The following is a 16,026-nucleotide window of genomic DNA, read 5'->3' as shown; positions in this document are numbered from 1 at the left end:
CCTTAACCACTGAGCTCCCACTTCCCATAGACCATTGGTTTTCAAAGTGTGGGTCTCATTTTCTATACAGATACTGCACAGGCAATGTCAAGGGGGTCCATGAGACCCCTATGAGACCAAGGTCAACAAGCTGAGTAAAAGGGCAGCTTGATCAGCGTCAGTAAGCTTGCCTCTTCTGCACATGTCTTTAGCCAGTATTTACATTTATGGAATTGATCCAGAACAGCTTACAAATGAAGAGTAGAGATTTAAGAGCGTTGTTCAAGGGCCCAGCAGTGGCAGCTTGGCAGTGCTTGGATTTCAACATGTAACCTTCTGATCCTTGATGCCTTAACCATTAAACTACCACCTCCAAGGTGCTGCTGAATGCCCATATAAGGAACACTGCATTGTGTACCTGGGACATTTGGGATAATTGTCCTCGCAGTCCATGTGTAAGCTGAGTAAATGTTTGACTATTAGAGTCACCGTTTCATGGTTTATTTTCCTTAGTCTCAGTGTCAACACAATAAATACAAGTTAACAGAAACCCAGCTGTCCGGTTCTTCATCATCTGATTTAAAAATAAAATGGCTGCAATCTGTAAACTCACCGTGTAAAACCTGAGTCCCTTCTGGGAAACAAGACAGGATGCGTATTCACTGCTGAGGCTGGTTAATTAGGTGAAGCTTTCAGGTACATGCACCCACACAATGTAAACACAACCCTTCTGTACCTGTCACAATCCACCCATGCAATGTTCACAGAGCATAAACAATGTTTTTCAGAGACATGACTGCACAAACTTTTCATCTGGATCAGAAAAAAACAAGCCTAACATCAAGGTCAGTTTGAAGCCGCCCTGGCGCTTGGTTACTAACCATCAATACCACGAGAGCGAGCCTAATTAGAAGAAACATGTGCTGCTTGATTGGTTAAGCACTAATTACCTTGGAGCATTAATTTACCTGTGGCTGTCACTCTCGGATGCAAACTGCCCAGATGTGAACAAATAAAAAAAAAGACCTTGATTCAAGAAAGCGTTGTGAAAAAATCGGTACAAAGTTAGAGTTGCATTAAGGTTCCACTGATCTTTGTCTGGTATCATCTGGAGCAGAACTAACTCTCAGTAGGGGTTCTAGCCTTCCTGCTGGCTGCCACACTATGTTTTCCTCTTAAAATGAAAGTAATTGAGCCACAAAGTTCCAAATGTGTCTTTGAAATGCTGAGCTGAGTTCAGTCAAGATCTCTGAGGGAGTGTCGGCTCTTTAATGTCTTGGAGAGGGGCAGAATTCAGCATTTCATCGGCATGCCGAGGGAATCATCAGGATACTGGGGGCAAGGAATTAAAGGAGCTTTGGCTTGGACAGCAAGACCTCAGAGGAGCTATGATTCAAACGCACATGAATAGAGAAGTGGCGAGCCTCTGATTATTTACCTATAATACGTTCGTATGGATGCTGCATTATATTCAAAGTCATGTTTTATCTTTTCACTTGATTCTGACTTGAGACAAGGCAGCACTTCAATGGGTCTATGCTCCTGTAAGACAGTATGGTCAAGCCTGCACCTGTGTTATCCAGATTCTTATTAACGCTCCTAAGGCAGAATGGCAAAGACCCTACAAAGCCCGAGATTCATTTGTCATTTGGTAGAGACGATTGACTGACTATGTTGTACCTTCGGATTTCTGAGTGGGCTTTGATCATGCTCATCTGTTGCCAGTGATGAATTTATTTTTTATATCCCTCTTTTTTTTATTACAGGGACGAAATCGCAAAGTGGACTCCTTATGCAACCCCCTCCCTTCCTCCCTCTAACCCCTGAATCTCCCTTGCCACCTTGAGCCACTCGGCTGCGCTCCCTCTGACCCAGACAGCAATGCATAACTAGGACTGGTCGATTGATGGATCAGGGTGTCTAAGGCACCCGTAACTAAATCAGCCGATCGTGATGATTTAGCTGTAGAACGGGAACACAGGCCTCGGTGACCAATCACTGGTCACCACCCCAGCAGACAGGTATAGACATTTACTTGTCACATGAACCTAATTTATTACTGGCTGGAACATTGATTAATCTTACCCACATATCACCATGCACCAGAGGGAGGAGCCCGGGGGATTGTTAGTGGAGCGAGTGGATTTGTGTGTGGGCAGAAGGTTGAGGCTACGTCTACAATAATCCAGATAAATTTAGAAATGGCATTTTGGTCTAAAAACATTCTGCGTCCACACTTTCCCAAAGGTTTCTCATCCACACTGAAACATCTGAAAATTGCTCACGTTTCTGTATTGCACACGAGCAAAACCAAAGACTAAAACGACTAAAAATGCGTCATATTTTTGCAAAGCCTCCGTTTTCAGACACTGTCCACACTGCAAAATTACATTTTCAATTTTATCCACTTTAAAGAGCACTATGTTTTTGTTGAGTGCCATCTCAGTGTGGACGAAAGATCAGAACGGAGAGAAAAATATGCGTTATTAGTGTAAAATGGCTTCAGTGTACTGCTACTTAAGAGAGTAAAGATGCTCCTGGTGAGGTAAGATTATATTATGCGCATGAATGACTCATTCTTTTATGCATCGATTCTGCTTTTTCAGCTCACCCCATTGGTCAAACTAAAATATGAATAAAATTCAACTGGCAGAAACACCAACAAGAGACGTGGGACAGGAAAGTTGCATCTGCTTCTGCGGTTCATTTCAGTTCAGGATGAATTTATCTGGGTGACCTGTGAATTAATGAAGCTCAGCCGAAGCCAACAGAACACAAGAAAGTGGAACTGTGGTCACTTGGGTCACAAAACAATGCAGGTGCTACTTATTAAAAAGCAGCCGAAAAAAAGCTCATTTTGCCTCCTTCAATAGAGTTTTGTGCTTTTTATTGTGTCTCTGCTACAGATTGTTGTTGCCACTTCGGTGTTTACTTTTCAGATTCTGGGTATAATTCGCCCCGTTTTCCCCACAGCTTTCTAAATAAAAACCAAGTGGTGCAGGAATAATATGTGTAATAGACAGATGCAAATTGGTGTATGAATTACAGCACAATTATTATTTTTTTGCTTAACTGCATTGCTAGGCTTTCATGCATAGTTATGACTAAGAGTGTTACTCCTGTGTTTTAAACGGAGCTTTATTCAATTCTAGAATGGCCCCCTCTTCGAGATTAGCGAAACTAAATCCCCCCACACACATATCGATTGATAAACAACACACTTCTAAGCTCCTGTATTTGTTCCACTTCCTCCATCTTTCATCTCATTAGTCATGGACGCAGACTACACATGATCTCAGTATTCAACATGTTTGAGGGCAGATCACTCCATTTGTACCCACACTAAATGATTTGTTTGTCTGTAGCAGTTGTGAAGAAATTTCACCTTTTGCGAACGAGAATCCTGTAGAAGGCGTGCGCTCGGGCTCCGCATGCTAATGAGTTCAAATCCGTGCTACACGCTAGTGTGGGTCATGGTGTAATAGGGGCACTCGTAACTAAAACCTGACACCATTACCACCAGCCCTGAATGAGCTTGTGTTACGAGCCAGGTGCTTTGATTTTTTAATGCTCCGCACATTAGCTGGCTGACTCCCAAAATGGATGGGGCTCTAGAATATCTCAAGAATTTTTCAAAGAAGAAGGTAGAGCAGTTGGATCACAGCTGCGGGGTCTTTGGTTCGATCCTAACCCCCGGGGTTATTGTCTTTTCAGTTTTCTTTTTTTCTTGGATCCTCCTATCTTTCATAGGTATACTTGGGACTCAAAATGGCCTTGGGTGAGAATGTGTTTGTGTCTGCTGTTGCCATACGAGGTATATTCCCATTTCATGATTTTTGCTCCAGAGATCATCAATAGATCCAGAACCCGGAGCAGAATAAAGTGCTTAAGGTATTTCAAAAACAACCAATTTGCATTTATGGCATTTGGCAGACGTTCTTATCCCGAGCGACTCATAGTTATATAGTTATCTCATTCATACAACTGAGCAGCTATGCGGTTAGCGAGTGGCAGCTTGGAGTGGCTGGGATTTGAGCCCATGACCTTTGGATACAAAGTCCAATGCCTTAATCATTAAGCTACCACCTCCCCAAAGTTTAAGATTGTATATATACATTTACATTTGGCAGATACATAAATATTTATACAACTGAGCAGTTGAGTGTTAAGGGCCTTGGTGGGATCTGGACTCATGACCTTCTGGACCCATGACCTTCTTAACCACTAAACTACCCCTAACCCTTTAAAATAACAGCTCCATTCAGAGCAGTCCTGAGATATGACTCATCTGATGCCGGGTTTAAATGTGTAAATCATTAAAAGCCAGGTTGCTATTCTACTTAACAATAATTTAAACCTCCAACCAAAACTGTTCCTATTCCTCTGCTCCGCTCCGACATCTTTATATGTATTCATTTCACTCTTCTGCTTGGATGGCCACAGGCGCTGCTCGGCCTCATAGCTGCAGCTCCCAAAGTGTAGCTCCTGGAGCTAATGAAGCATCGTAAGTTCGCTGAACTGCCGAGAAGGAGACCTGCTGCTCCAGAACAAACAAAGACGCGCCAGGACGGAGCGCTGACGGACCCTGACAAGTGACTGGGCAGATGTTATCAGTGCTTAAACAGGAGATACAGTATATGAAGAAATTTTTTTGTGAACACCTGAGCATAGTGCTTCTTTCTGAATATCCCATTCCACATTTAGTTCTTATTTGCTCTTATAATGAGCTCCACTATTCTAGGAAGATGTTCTACTAGATTTTGGAAGTGATGAAGATTTCTGCTCATTCAGACACAAAGTCAGGAACTTATGTAGGTTACATTCATCTCAAAGGTGCTCAATAGGTGTGAGGTCAGAACTCTATAGCAGAAGATCTTCTACTTCATGGAGCTGGATTTTTTGCTTTTTGGGTCATGCTGGACCAGGTTTGGTTCTTCTAGTTCAAGTGAAGGGAAAATTCCATGCAAGTGCATCTGAAGACGTTCTACACAACTGTGTGCCCCCAACTTTAAGGAACAGTTTGACAAAGAACTACATATGTCTGGAAAAGTCAGACATCTCAATACTTTTGTCCAAGTTGAAAATGTTTTTTAAGATGTTTTCCTGGTGATGTAGAAGTACACATTTAAAATACAAGGTCATTAAAAAAACAAGAATAATCAGTTGTAACTTATAAATAAGCCTCCATTAAAAAAACAAGACTACAAATGTAGCTTCAGAGAATTTCTTTGAATTGTGAGCCATTAACAATATCCAATTACTTTCGGCTTTATTGCAGTCATTACCTTTAGTGTATCGTAATAAATAATCCACTAGAGTGTAAAAGAAGTACAGGCATTGTGCTGCGCTGGGATTTTCATCGCAGCAGTCATGTCTATAAGTGAGTGAGGGCTACTGCGTCTCCGTAATGTACAACAAATGATCACCTACAGGCAGAGGTGGGAAGTAACGGAGTACAAATACTTCGTTACTGTACTTAAGTAGATTTTTCTGGTATCAGTTTTTTACTCCACTATTTATTTTTCAGACAAATTTTTACTTTTATTCATTACATTTTTACACAAATATCTGTACTTTTTACTTCTTACATTTTCAAAACCGGCTCTTACTTTAGTTTTAATTCATTGATTTTGGTGAAATATATTTTTTATTTTCACTGCGCGCTGATTTCAGCCGAACAACTGATTTCCTGTTACTGCGCGTCTTTTTCACTCCGCTGGTGTATAAAGTCCTGACCCTCACTCACCACAGATGTAGACTAGTTTATGGAGATAAGAATCAGCAGGCAGAAGGCAGTAAGAAGTTTGGGGTTAATGTGGATGAGACAGAGGGAGTCAGTGATGAGAACATGACTGAGAACAGACACATTCCTGATCATCATCATCTTTTCTCTGCTTGTGTTCTATATGTGGATCTTCAGCCTGGATAAGTTCATTAGAGAACAACATTTTATATATATTCTATATATATATATATTTGGCTGTCAAAATTAAAATGATTGTAAACGGCACTAAATGTTATTAACGCTATCAATTCAGCATTTATGTTTTTACCATTTTCATTAAAAATTTAAATACATAAATAAATAACTAAATATAAAAGAGGCGAAATTAAAACCTTCGGAAAAAAATACATTCATCCACGAAGTCCTTTCTTTACTTAGATATAAAATTAATTATTAAACTCCAGATAAAAATATTTTTAATTAGTAAACTTTTGTTTTATTTTTGCGCCAAGTCTCAAATCAAACACCAAATCCGCCATGTTTTACACAATTTACCCTCTAGGTGGCGTTTTGTGGGTTTTTCCCTCATAATGGCGACACAAACTACTTTTTACTGAAGTACATGTCTGAGCCAAGACCTCTTTACTTTCACTTGAGTTAAAAAGTTTAATCAGTACTTCAACTTTTACCCGAGTGTTAATAAACATGAGTATCTGTACTTCTACTGAAGTAAAGGATGTGTGTACTTTTGCCACCTCTGCCTACAGGTGAAAATCAAAGAAAATATCAACCCTGTCAGCTGAACAGGAAACATCTGAAATATTTATGTTCGATAAAAGAGGATGTGCATCATCTACATTTTCAACAAACGTATAGTATAAATATTATATGGAAAATTGGGACACTTTACTTCTCCAGTCATATGTGGTTCTTCCTAAAAATGTTCCCACAAAGTCTGAGGCACTCGATTTTAAGGAACATCTTTGGATTTGGTGGTATGACAATTTCCGTTCACTTAAATTATGAGACCCAAATGAGACTAAATGAGGAATTGGATGTTCAAAAAGAAGCACATACCAATCTGAAGCTTAGCTGTACACAAATTTGGTGATTGTAATTTATTTCAGGAGAAGCAGATAATCAAATCCAGATTTAGCAAAGAAGAAATAAAGAAAAGCAGCCAGAAAAAAAAAAGAGATAATTATTTTGCAGATAGAGTTTCCTCTTTACTTTTCCTGGATGGGGTCTTTACTTTATTTCAAAAGTCATGAACGTAATTACAGCTAGCATGCTGGTTACGAATGCAGTGTCATGAGATACGCTAGTCAAAAGTGAAAACGCTGCTAGCTTGCTAAATTGAGGTTTAAATGACAAGAGTCTAAAGCCAGAGTGATAAAATTACTAATTTGATCAAAAAAGCAGTAAATATTGATGCAATTTCAGCAAATGTGTCCCAGTCGAGTGGCGATGTCAATAGTGTGTCCTCTGTTCCATATCCAGGGCTCTTAGATAAATGCCTGAGGGTATTTGAGGAAGCAGGAACAGGATCATCTGATTTGTTGATCTTGTTTTGGAATGAATTGAGCAAACCTACGCCTATAACCCGGAGCTCTAAACTAGCACAGGTTCCCTACGGACAAAAAAAAACAAATCTTGTGTTGATTTAGAGCATGAAGCACAATACAGGAAGCAAAACGGCTTGCTCGCGCTTTTATATCCTGCCAAAACAGCGAGCGTCGAGAGAGCATCAGGAAAGACGCGAGGTTGTTAGAGACGGCGTCTTCAGCCACCCGGAACGACTTCTACAGAAGAAGATAAGTGGAGAGTAGATGTAACGTTCACCTTTCCCACCGCTGCTGTGCCCAATTCCACAGAGAGGCTGATCGAATAAGAGCAGGCGCATTAAATACTCGCAATTCTCTTTAGAGGGAAAAAGCACTCATCTCAACGCCACTTCCTGTTCAAACCTGCTGTGAGACCACAAGATCTGCTAATGGATTCAAACATGTTTATAAGGTCCACCAAATATATTCCTTTAGCAAGAAATTAGCATTCTGCAAACTAGGCAGCTAATAATAAGGCAGCGCAGAGCGAGACACAGTAGAGGTACAGGAGACGGCCAGGAACACCTGACTTTGTCAGCCATATGTGGTTCTTCACACAAACTTGGAGGCACACAATTGTACACGACATCTATTGAGGCGAAAGCATGAAATCTTCCCTTTACTTCATCCAGATGACCCGTTCCAGCATTCCACATTGTGCACAAATACACTACCATAAAGATCTGCTTTCTATCTCCTGCTGTAGAGCTCCAATCTCAAGCCAATTTGAAGTTGCACCCCAGGCCTCCTCACCCCACCTACACCTGCCTCATCTCCACACACACACACACACACACTCACATTAAAGTCACAGAGTGGAGCTTATTATAATAAGACCATAATAAATGTGGAATTTGATGTTCAAAAAGTGAATAACAACTTTTCTGTCCAACTAACTAACAGTTCTGTCCCAATACTTTTGAGCAGGTCAAATAGCAGTCATTTCTCAGAAAAACAAGATTAGATGGATAGATAGATAGATAGATAGATAGATAGATAGATAGATAGATAGATAGATAGATAGATAGATAGATAGATAGATAGATAGATAGATACTCACGTTGTTCATGTACTCGCTGAGTAGGTCTTGTAGCGCCTGCCGCACAGCGTTGCACTCGGCCACGATGCGCTCACGCCGGTCGTCACGTGTGCACGAGGAGTCGGCCATGAGCGCGGCACCGCTGATGATGCTCTCAAGACGCTCCTCCAAGGAAGGTCGGAAACGAGCCTCGCTGAACGTCAGAGGGTCCAGAATGATTTTATTCTAAAAAAATGAGAGAAAGAGGAAAGAGGTTAGGCGTTTACAAACAGCAGTAAAGATTTGAAAAAAACATTATTTTTCTTGTTAATTGTTTTTCTAAAAGAGCTTCTAACAGTTTCTTCCAAAAAAAAATAATACTTTACAAGTGACATGGCAATAATATTGTGAATGTTTGCATACAGACTGCTGAAGGCAGAACGCGCACATCCGTGTTTTTATACACTACACAGCGAATTTGTTCCCATCGGCTGATTCTGCCCATGAGCCGGGTCGACCTGCCTGGTGCCATCACGGCCACTTTAGAATAAGCTTTGAAGAACCAAACTATTGCCAATCATGTCGAATAATTAACAATAAAATTTACCAAATGTTCTCTTTTTCTCTGAGATACTATTAGCAAGCGATCCTGGGAGTTCTCTTCAATCGTGGAGACCACACTGTGTTAGGATGGATCAACAGCCTCAAGGTCCATGAAGTTCTGAGCGACTGGATTTGGACTGCAACTAATATTAACAGTCTTCTACATTGATTCAGGACCACAGTTCTGCATTTCAGCACCTCTCACTGAACAGCACCTCAACAATGATGGACTGTAATAAATTAATGGTCATTCGGTGATGAGGATGAGGATGAGGATGGGCTCCCGTTTGAGTCTGGTTCTTTTCAGGGTTTTTCATGAAGTTTGTCCTGACTTGTCATTGAACGTCTTATTAATGGTGTGTGAGCACATCTGTACTCAAATAATAGCTAGAGGTCATGATGTTTAACATTTATTACAGATGCCCTTAAGCAGAATGACTTCTCATTAATACAACTGAGCAGATATGAAGGTAAGGGCCTTACTCAGGGCCCCAGGTGTGGCTGGGATTTGACCACTAAACTACCACCTCCTACATTTTGTGTAGGTGTGTGATCTGGGAATTGGAGTCCACAGCAACCATATATGGAAGCCAAAGTGGTTTCTGAGTGACTAAGATCTGAGGATGTGTGATCTATCAGCAGGTACTTTCAGGTATTTAATTAAGAATATGACAGAAGTTTCAGGTTTTCACATAAAAGAAATACATTTCATGATGACGTGGTGAAGACGGCCAGGTAAAGGAAAGGTTTTGGCACCGAGGCTTATGATGCTCAGCTCAATGCTGTGGAGTAAAGAGAACAGTGACCTTCAAGGCGAGCTCCAAGGCCTAGGTTACAACCGGGGTGTGATTTAACAGCCCTATTAAGAGCACGAACGCAGACTCCGGGGCCCTCATGATTTTACCGGTTGAAAGTTTGCCCCAAAATAGAGGTTTTATGTTCACTACAGCAAGCCAGAGAGGAATTAGCATATTGATGGCAGTGATATTATTTTATTGTTCAGAAATTTAAATATGCCGTCCACAGCAGTTTGAAGAGCAGCAGGATGGAGGTGCGAGAGTGAAAGGTGGAGAGACTGAGGTACGGGAGGGGGCTAAAGATAAAATACTGCATCTGGTAAAAACTTAATAGAGGATGTGCTGAAAAACTATATGGACAAAAGTATCGGGACACTTTTTTTTTCTCAGGAATATGCAGTTTTTCCTCACAAAGTTGGAGGAACAACCATGAGCTAGAAGTTCCAAACCTTGTCCAGCATGACACAAAGTGCACAAGCTCCATTAAGATCTGCTGTACATGGGTTGAATTGAAAGATCTCCTGCTATTGAGCTTCAACATTATTTGGGATGAATGTGAATGCGGACTGCACGCCAGGTCTCCTCACCTCACCTACATCACTAACTGACTTTACTTATGAACCTCCAAAAAGCTTCTCTGAAGAGTGGAGGTTATTATACAGCAAATGGCATGTTTGAAAAGAAGCACATTTCAATCTTATATATTTTAAGCTTTTTTGTCTTATCAGGTAAACAGTAATCTGATCCAAAATTTGCAAACAAAAAAGTGTAGAGAAAATAAAAATGGCTAATTTAAGAGCAGCATGTCCTCATTCATTCTTTCTTTAATTTTTTGAAAAAGTTATGAAAGGAATCACAACTAGCATGTTAATTACACCTACACAGTGTCGCAAGTTATGCTATTCAAATGTGAAAACACTGAGGCTAGTTTTAAAACACACCAACAGATGGCAGCACCAGGCTGCACACAAAGTCACAAGAAGCACCGACCTTCATAAGTCGGTTTCCCAAAAGACATCGTCCCGTGTACACTGGTGCTGTTCTGACCACGTGCGTTACCACGTCTGCGAGTTCTGCAAGAAACTGGATGCCCCAGGAAAACAGTGCACTCGAAACAACACAATCTCTCTTCCACACACACCCTACTCAACAGATTTGACTCCTGTGGACTTCGCCCTCTTCCTGAAGATGAAGATACAGGTAGGAGTTTTGACACCGTTGTGGAGATCCGGCGTGAACAGCAGAAGATGATTACACACTTCAAAAAGAAAACTTCCAGGACACATTCCAGAAGAACACTAGGGGGCGCTGTATAGCTGTGTAAGGGGACTATTTTGAAGGTAATCATGTGGATAAATAGATAAATATAAAAAAAAGTACTTTCTTGTAAACAGAGCGAATCTCGAAACTTTCTGATACCAACTCATGTTATTTTACTGAAAATAAAATGACAGGTGTTTAAATCCAGATGAACAGAATTACTTTAAAAGCTAATTGTATCAACACAGCAGCAAATATCGCTGCAATTCCAGCGTCAATGTCCCACATGATATACACAGCGTGTCCTCTGTAGCGTGTCCTGTAGCGTGTCCTGTAGTGTGTCCTCTGTAGCGTGTCCTGTAGTGTGTCCCCTGTAGCGTGTCTTCTGTAGTGTGTCCTGTAGTGTGTCCTCTGTAGCGTGTGTCCTGTAGCGTGTGTCCTGTAGTGTGTCCTCTGTAGCGTGTCCTGTAGCGTGTCCCCTGTAGTGTGTCTTCTGTAGTGTGTCTTCTGTAGTGTGTCCCCTGTAGCGTGACCTGTAGTGTGTCCCCTGTAGCGTGTCCTGTAGTGTGTCCTCTGTAGCGTGTCCTGTAGCGTGTCTTCTGTAGTGTGTCCCCTGTAGCGTGTCCTCTGTAGCATGTCCTCTGTAGTGTCCCTTGTAGTGTCCCCCCTGTAGTGTGTCCTGTAGCGTTTCCTCTGTAGTGTGACCTCTGTAGCGTGTCCTGTAGCGTTTCCTCTGTAGTGTGACCTCTGTAGCGTGTCCTGTAGTGTGTCCTGTAGTGTGTCCTCTGTAGCGTGTCTTCTGTAGTGTGTCCCCTGTAGCGTGTGTCCTGTAGCGTGTCCTCTGTAGCGTGTCCTGTAGCGTGTCTTCTGTAGGGTGTCCTCTGTAGTGTGTCCTCTGTAGTGTGTCCTCTGTAGCGTGACCTGTAGCGTGACCTGTAGTGTTCCCTGTAGCGTGTGCTGTAGCGTGTCCTCTGTAGCATGTCCTGTAGCGTGTCCTGTAGCGTGTCCCCTGTAGTGTGTCCTGTAGCGTTTCCTCTGTAGTGTGTCCTCTGTAGCGTGTCCTGTAGCGTGTCCTGTAGTGTGTCCTCTGTAGCGTGTCTTCTGTAGCGTGTCCCCTGTAGCGTGTCCCCTGTATCGTGTCCTCTGTAGCGTGTCCTGTAGTGTGTCCCCTGTAGAGTTTCCCCTGTAGAGTGTCCTGTAGTGTGTCCTCTGTAGCGTGTCCTGTAGCGTGTCCTGTAGTGTGTCTTCTGTAGCGTGTCCTCTGTAGCGTGTCCTCTGTAGTGTCCCTTGTAATGTCCCCCCTGTAGTGTGTCCTGTAGCGTTTCCTCTGTAGTGTGACCTCTGTAGCGTGTCCTGTAATGTGTCCTCTGTAGCGTGTCCTGTAGCATGTCCTGTAGCATGTCCTGTGTAGTGTGTCCTCTGTAGCGTGTCCTCTGTATCCTAGGCTTTGATTAAAGTGTACAAAGTGTGTTTATACAGAACTCAGATCCCAACCCTGAAAACACTGATTACACCCCAGACCCAAACACACTCCAGAATCTAGTGGAAGATCTTCCTGGAAGAGTGGAGCTGATTATCAGTGCAATGTGGAATAGTGTTTAAAAAGAAGTGCACACTTATTTTACTCTTAAACTTACGCTGTGTCCACAAAATCTTTTAGCAAATAGTGTAGATTTGAGATGTTTTCCTTTCATTTTCCTCCCTCTCTCTCCCTCTCTCTCTTTCTCTCTCTTTCTTTTTCATGACTGCCAGAATGGACTAGATGTTTTTCCTCCCCCTTCCCCACACTCAATCCTCCGCCTCCACATTTAAACACAGCTTACCCGGCTGACAAAATCATGAAATCAGACGGCTGAGTGGTCGTAGTGGAGCGAGCTGAGGCGAGCGTGGGCTTCTGTACGTCTGAATCACCGCGAGGAAAAAGAAAACTAATCAGTAGGAATGCGAGATTTCAGAACTCAGAAGTGGGTCTGAGAGCTTCACATGTACAGTGTCCACAAAACAGACAAATCTGTTTATTTATTTGTTATTCATTTGTTTATTTATTTTAATAATTTATAAGACTTCATTTTTATCTTTGTGAAGCACCAGACCTGAGCCTGGCCCATGTTCATTAAAGCTTGTCTCTGTCTGATTTGCGATGAGCGTCGTCGCCACCCCCTCGCTCTCAGTCTCCGCCCCCTCGCTCTCAGTCTCCACCCCCTCGCTCTCAGTCTCCACCCCCTCGCTATCAGTCTCCACCCACTCATTGTCTCTCCAAAACCCTCCCTATAATATTCAGCAGTGCTGTCAGAGATCGAGCGGAATGTGTTCTGAGAGAGAGGAGTGCGACCCCTCGAAGTGGGACTGCAGGTAGATTTCCAATCAGAGCTGCATACAGATGTGGCCATTAAGAATGCGTGTTTCTTCAAGCGACTTGCCGCATTTCGTCCCACGGTGTGCAGCGAAATGCCGCTGAATCCTGTAGGCACTTTTTTCAGAATTTAAATACGTGTTGTGTTTAGCAGATTATCCACCAGATGGCGCATGGAACAACATACTCTAACTACAGGCTGGTGCAAATTACCCATAAACACTTCAGATTCTGGTCATTCATCAGTCTGATAAATCATTAACTGTGTTTAATGTTGTGATGGTGAGAAAACATTCACAATAAAATATAAATACAATATTATTAGACACAAATATTTGATATGATAATACGTACATGAGTGTAAAGTGAATGATTATTAGATTCGTAAACAGTTTATTGCGGTGCGACTGCATGGTGTTCGGGAGATCATGTACAGAAGTCCACACAACTACTTGCCAACCATCTCATCATTTTTATTGATTTATTTATTTCAATAAAAAAAATCTATCATTTTTTTTTTTATATATTTTATAAGTTCTCATCAATTATGCTTTAAAATGTATTTTATAATGAAAAGTTTTTGTTATATGTTTATTTGTCTAATAAATGACAAGACATATTTAAGTTTTAATTTTTATGACATAATCCTAAACTATTTTGTAGATTTCAGAATATATACACAGCGGGGAAAATAAGTATTTGACACATCAGCATTTTTATCAGTAAGGGGATTTCTAAGTGGGCTATTGACACAAAATTGACACCAGATGTAGCATCAAGCCGAATATTAAATTCATACAAAGAAATCAGAACATTTAAGTCTACAAGTTGAGTCATAATAAATAAAGTGAAATGACAGAGGGAATAAGTATTGAACACATGAAGATAACAAGGTGTAAAAGGGCATAGAAATCCAGGAGATCAGCTGAAATCTGTCAGTATTGATAGAGAAACACTGCCCCCTATCAGTACTAATTGATATCAGCTGCTTTAGTCCTAATTGATGGCCTATAAAGGCTTCTCATTACCCAGAATGCACACAGAAAAGACTTCAGGATGGGTAAAAGCAAAGAACTCTCTCAAGATCTTCGTAATCTTATCGTTGTAAAGTATTTTGATGGGAATGGTGATAGGCGCATTTCCAGAATGCTGAATGTTCCTGTGAGCACTATGGGGCAATTATCCGGAAATGGAAAGAGCATCAGTTCACCGTAAAACCGGCCACGATCAGGTGCTCCACGTAAGATCCCTGTCCGAGGAGTCCAAAGAATAATCAGGAGAGTTCGCCAAGAGCCAAGAACCACTCGGGCAGAACTTCAGGAAGACCTTGCATCAGCAGGTGCTGTTGTTTCAAAGAAAACTATAAGCAATGCACTGAAGCGCCATGGCATCCATGCACGCTCACCACGCAAGACTCCATTGCTGAACAAAAAGCATGTTGAGGCTCGGTTAAAGTTTGTGAAAGAGCATTTGGAGAAGCCTGTGGATTATTGGGAGACTATAGTATGGTCAGATGAAAGCAAAATTAAACTTTTTGGCAGTCATTCTACACACCATGTTTGGAGAAGAAATGGCACTGCCCACCACCCCAAGAACACCATAGCAACAGTTAAGTATGGGGGTGGAAGCATCATGGTTTGAGGCTGCTTTTCAGCAAGGTGTACTGGCAGACTTCATATTATTGAAGGCAGGATGAATGGAGAAATGTACCGGAACATTCTGGATAAAAATCTGCTGAAATTTACCAGAAAGCTGAAAATGAAAAGAGGGTGAACCTTTCAGCAAGACAACGATCCCAAACACAAGACCAAGGAAACAATGAAGTGGTTTCAAAGAAAGAAAATCAAGTTGTTTGAATGGCCCAGTCAATCACCTGACCTAAATCCCATCGAAAATCTCTGGAGAGAACTGAAGATCAAAGTTCATAAAAGAGGCCCAAGGAACCTTCAAGATTTAAAGAGCATTTGTGTGGAAGAATGGGTCAGAATCACTCCTGAGCAATGCAGACGACTGGTCCCTCCATACAAGAGACGTCTAGACGCTGTAATCACCAACAAAGACTTTTCTACAAAGTATTAAATAAAGTGTGTTCAATACTTATTCCCTGTGTCATTTCACTATATTTATTATACTCTCTCTCTCTCTCTCTCTCTCTCTCTCTCTCTCTCTCTCTCCCTCCCTCCCTCCCTCCCTCCCTCCTTTCTCTGACCCCAGTGATGCCGTGTATTTCAGCCCGAGGCTTTCAGTGGCGTCCTGCCCCAATCAATTCACCCCGTAATCCCATCATTATTACATCATGTCTATAGAAACCATCAACACCAGAGAGACGGGAATCTCACACCGGAATCTCACACAGTGTGAATCATCATCACTAAAGCACAAACACAATGATCACAATTCATCACGTCTCCTTTCACTGGAGTCACAACTGCACCTCCACATACATCATCTCCAGCAGCAGCAGCGATATTCACCTCATCTCACACACACACACACACACACACACACACACACACACACACACACACACACACACACACACACACACACACCATCTCCAGCAGCAGCAGCGATATTTACCTTATCTCAAACACACACACACCATCTCCAGCAGCAGCAGCGATATTCACCTCATCTCACACACACACACACACACACACACACACACACACACACACACCATCTCC

The 16,026-nt window shown here is 41.9% G+C and overlaps 1 protein-coding gene across 1 annotated transcript in view; it reads right to left on the bottom strand.

The window, feature by feature from the left end:
- Window positions 1-12,915, bottom strand: part of LOC310721003 (catenin alpha-2) — a 234,519-nt gene extending 221,604 nt beyond the window's left edge. The window contains exons 1-2 of the mRNA XM_083532179.1: window positions 12,810-12,915; window positions 8,369-8,572 (exon numbers count right to left, since the gene is read on the bottom strand). Coding sequence (XP_083388305.1) covers window positions 8,369-8,476 — 108 coding nt within the window. The 5' untranslated portion in view covers window positions 8,477-8,572; window positions 12,810-12,915. The remainder of the gene's footprint in view (window positions 1-8,368; window positions 8,573-12,809) is intronic.
- Window positions 12,916-16,026: the final 3,111 nt, after the last annotated feature.

The sequence above is a fragment of the Silurus aristotelis genome, assembly GCF_946808225.1.
Source record: "Silurus aristotelis genome assembly, chromosome: 27".
Taxonomy (NCBI): Eukaryota; Metazoa; Chordata; class Actinopteri; order Siluriformes; family Siluridae; genus Silurus; species Silurus aristotelis.
The sequence above is the reverse complement of the archived record's forward strand: the minus strand, read 5'-3'. Positions and strand labels throughout refer to the sequence as shown.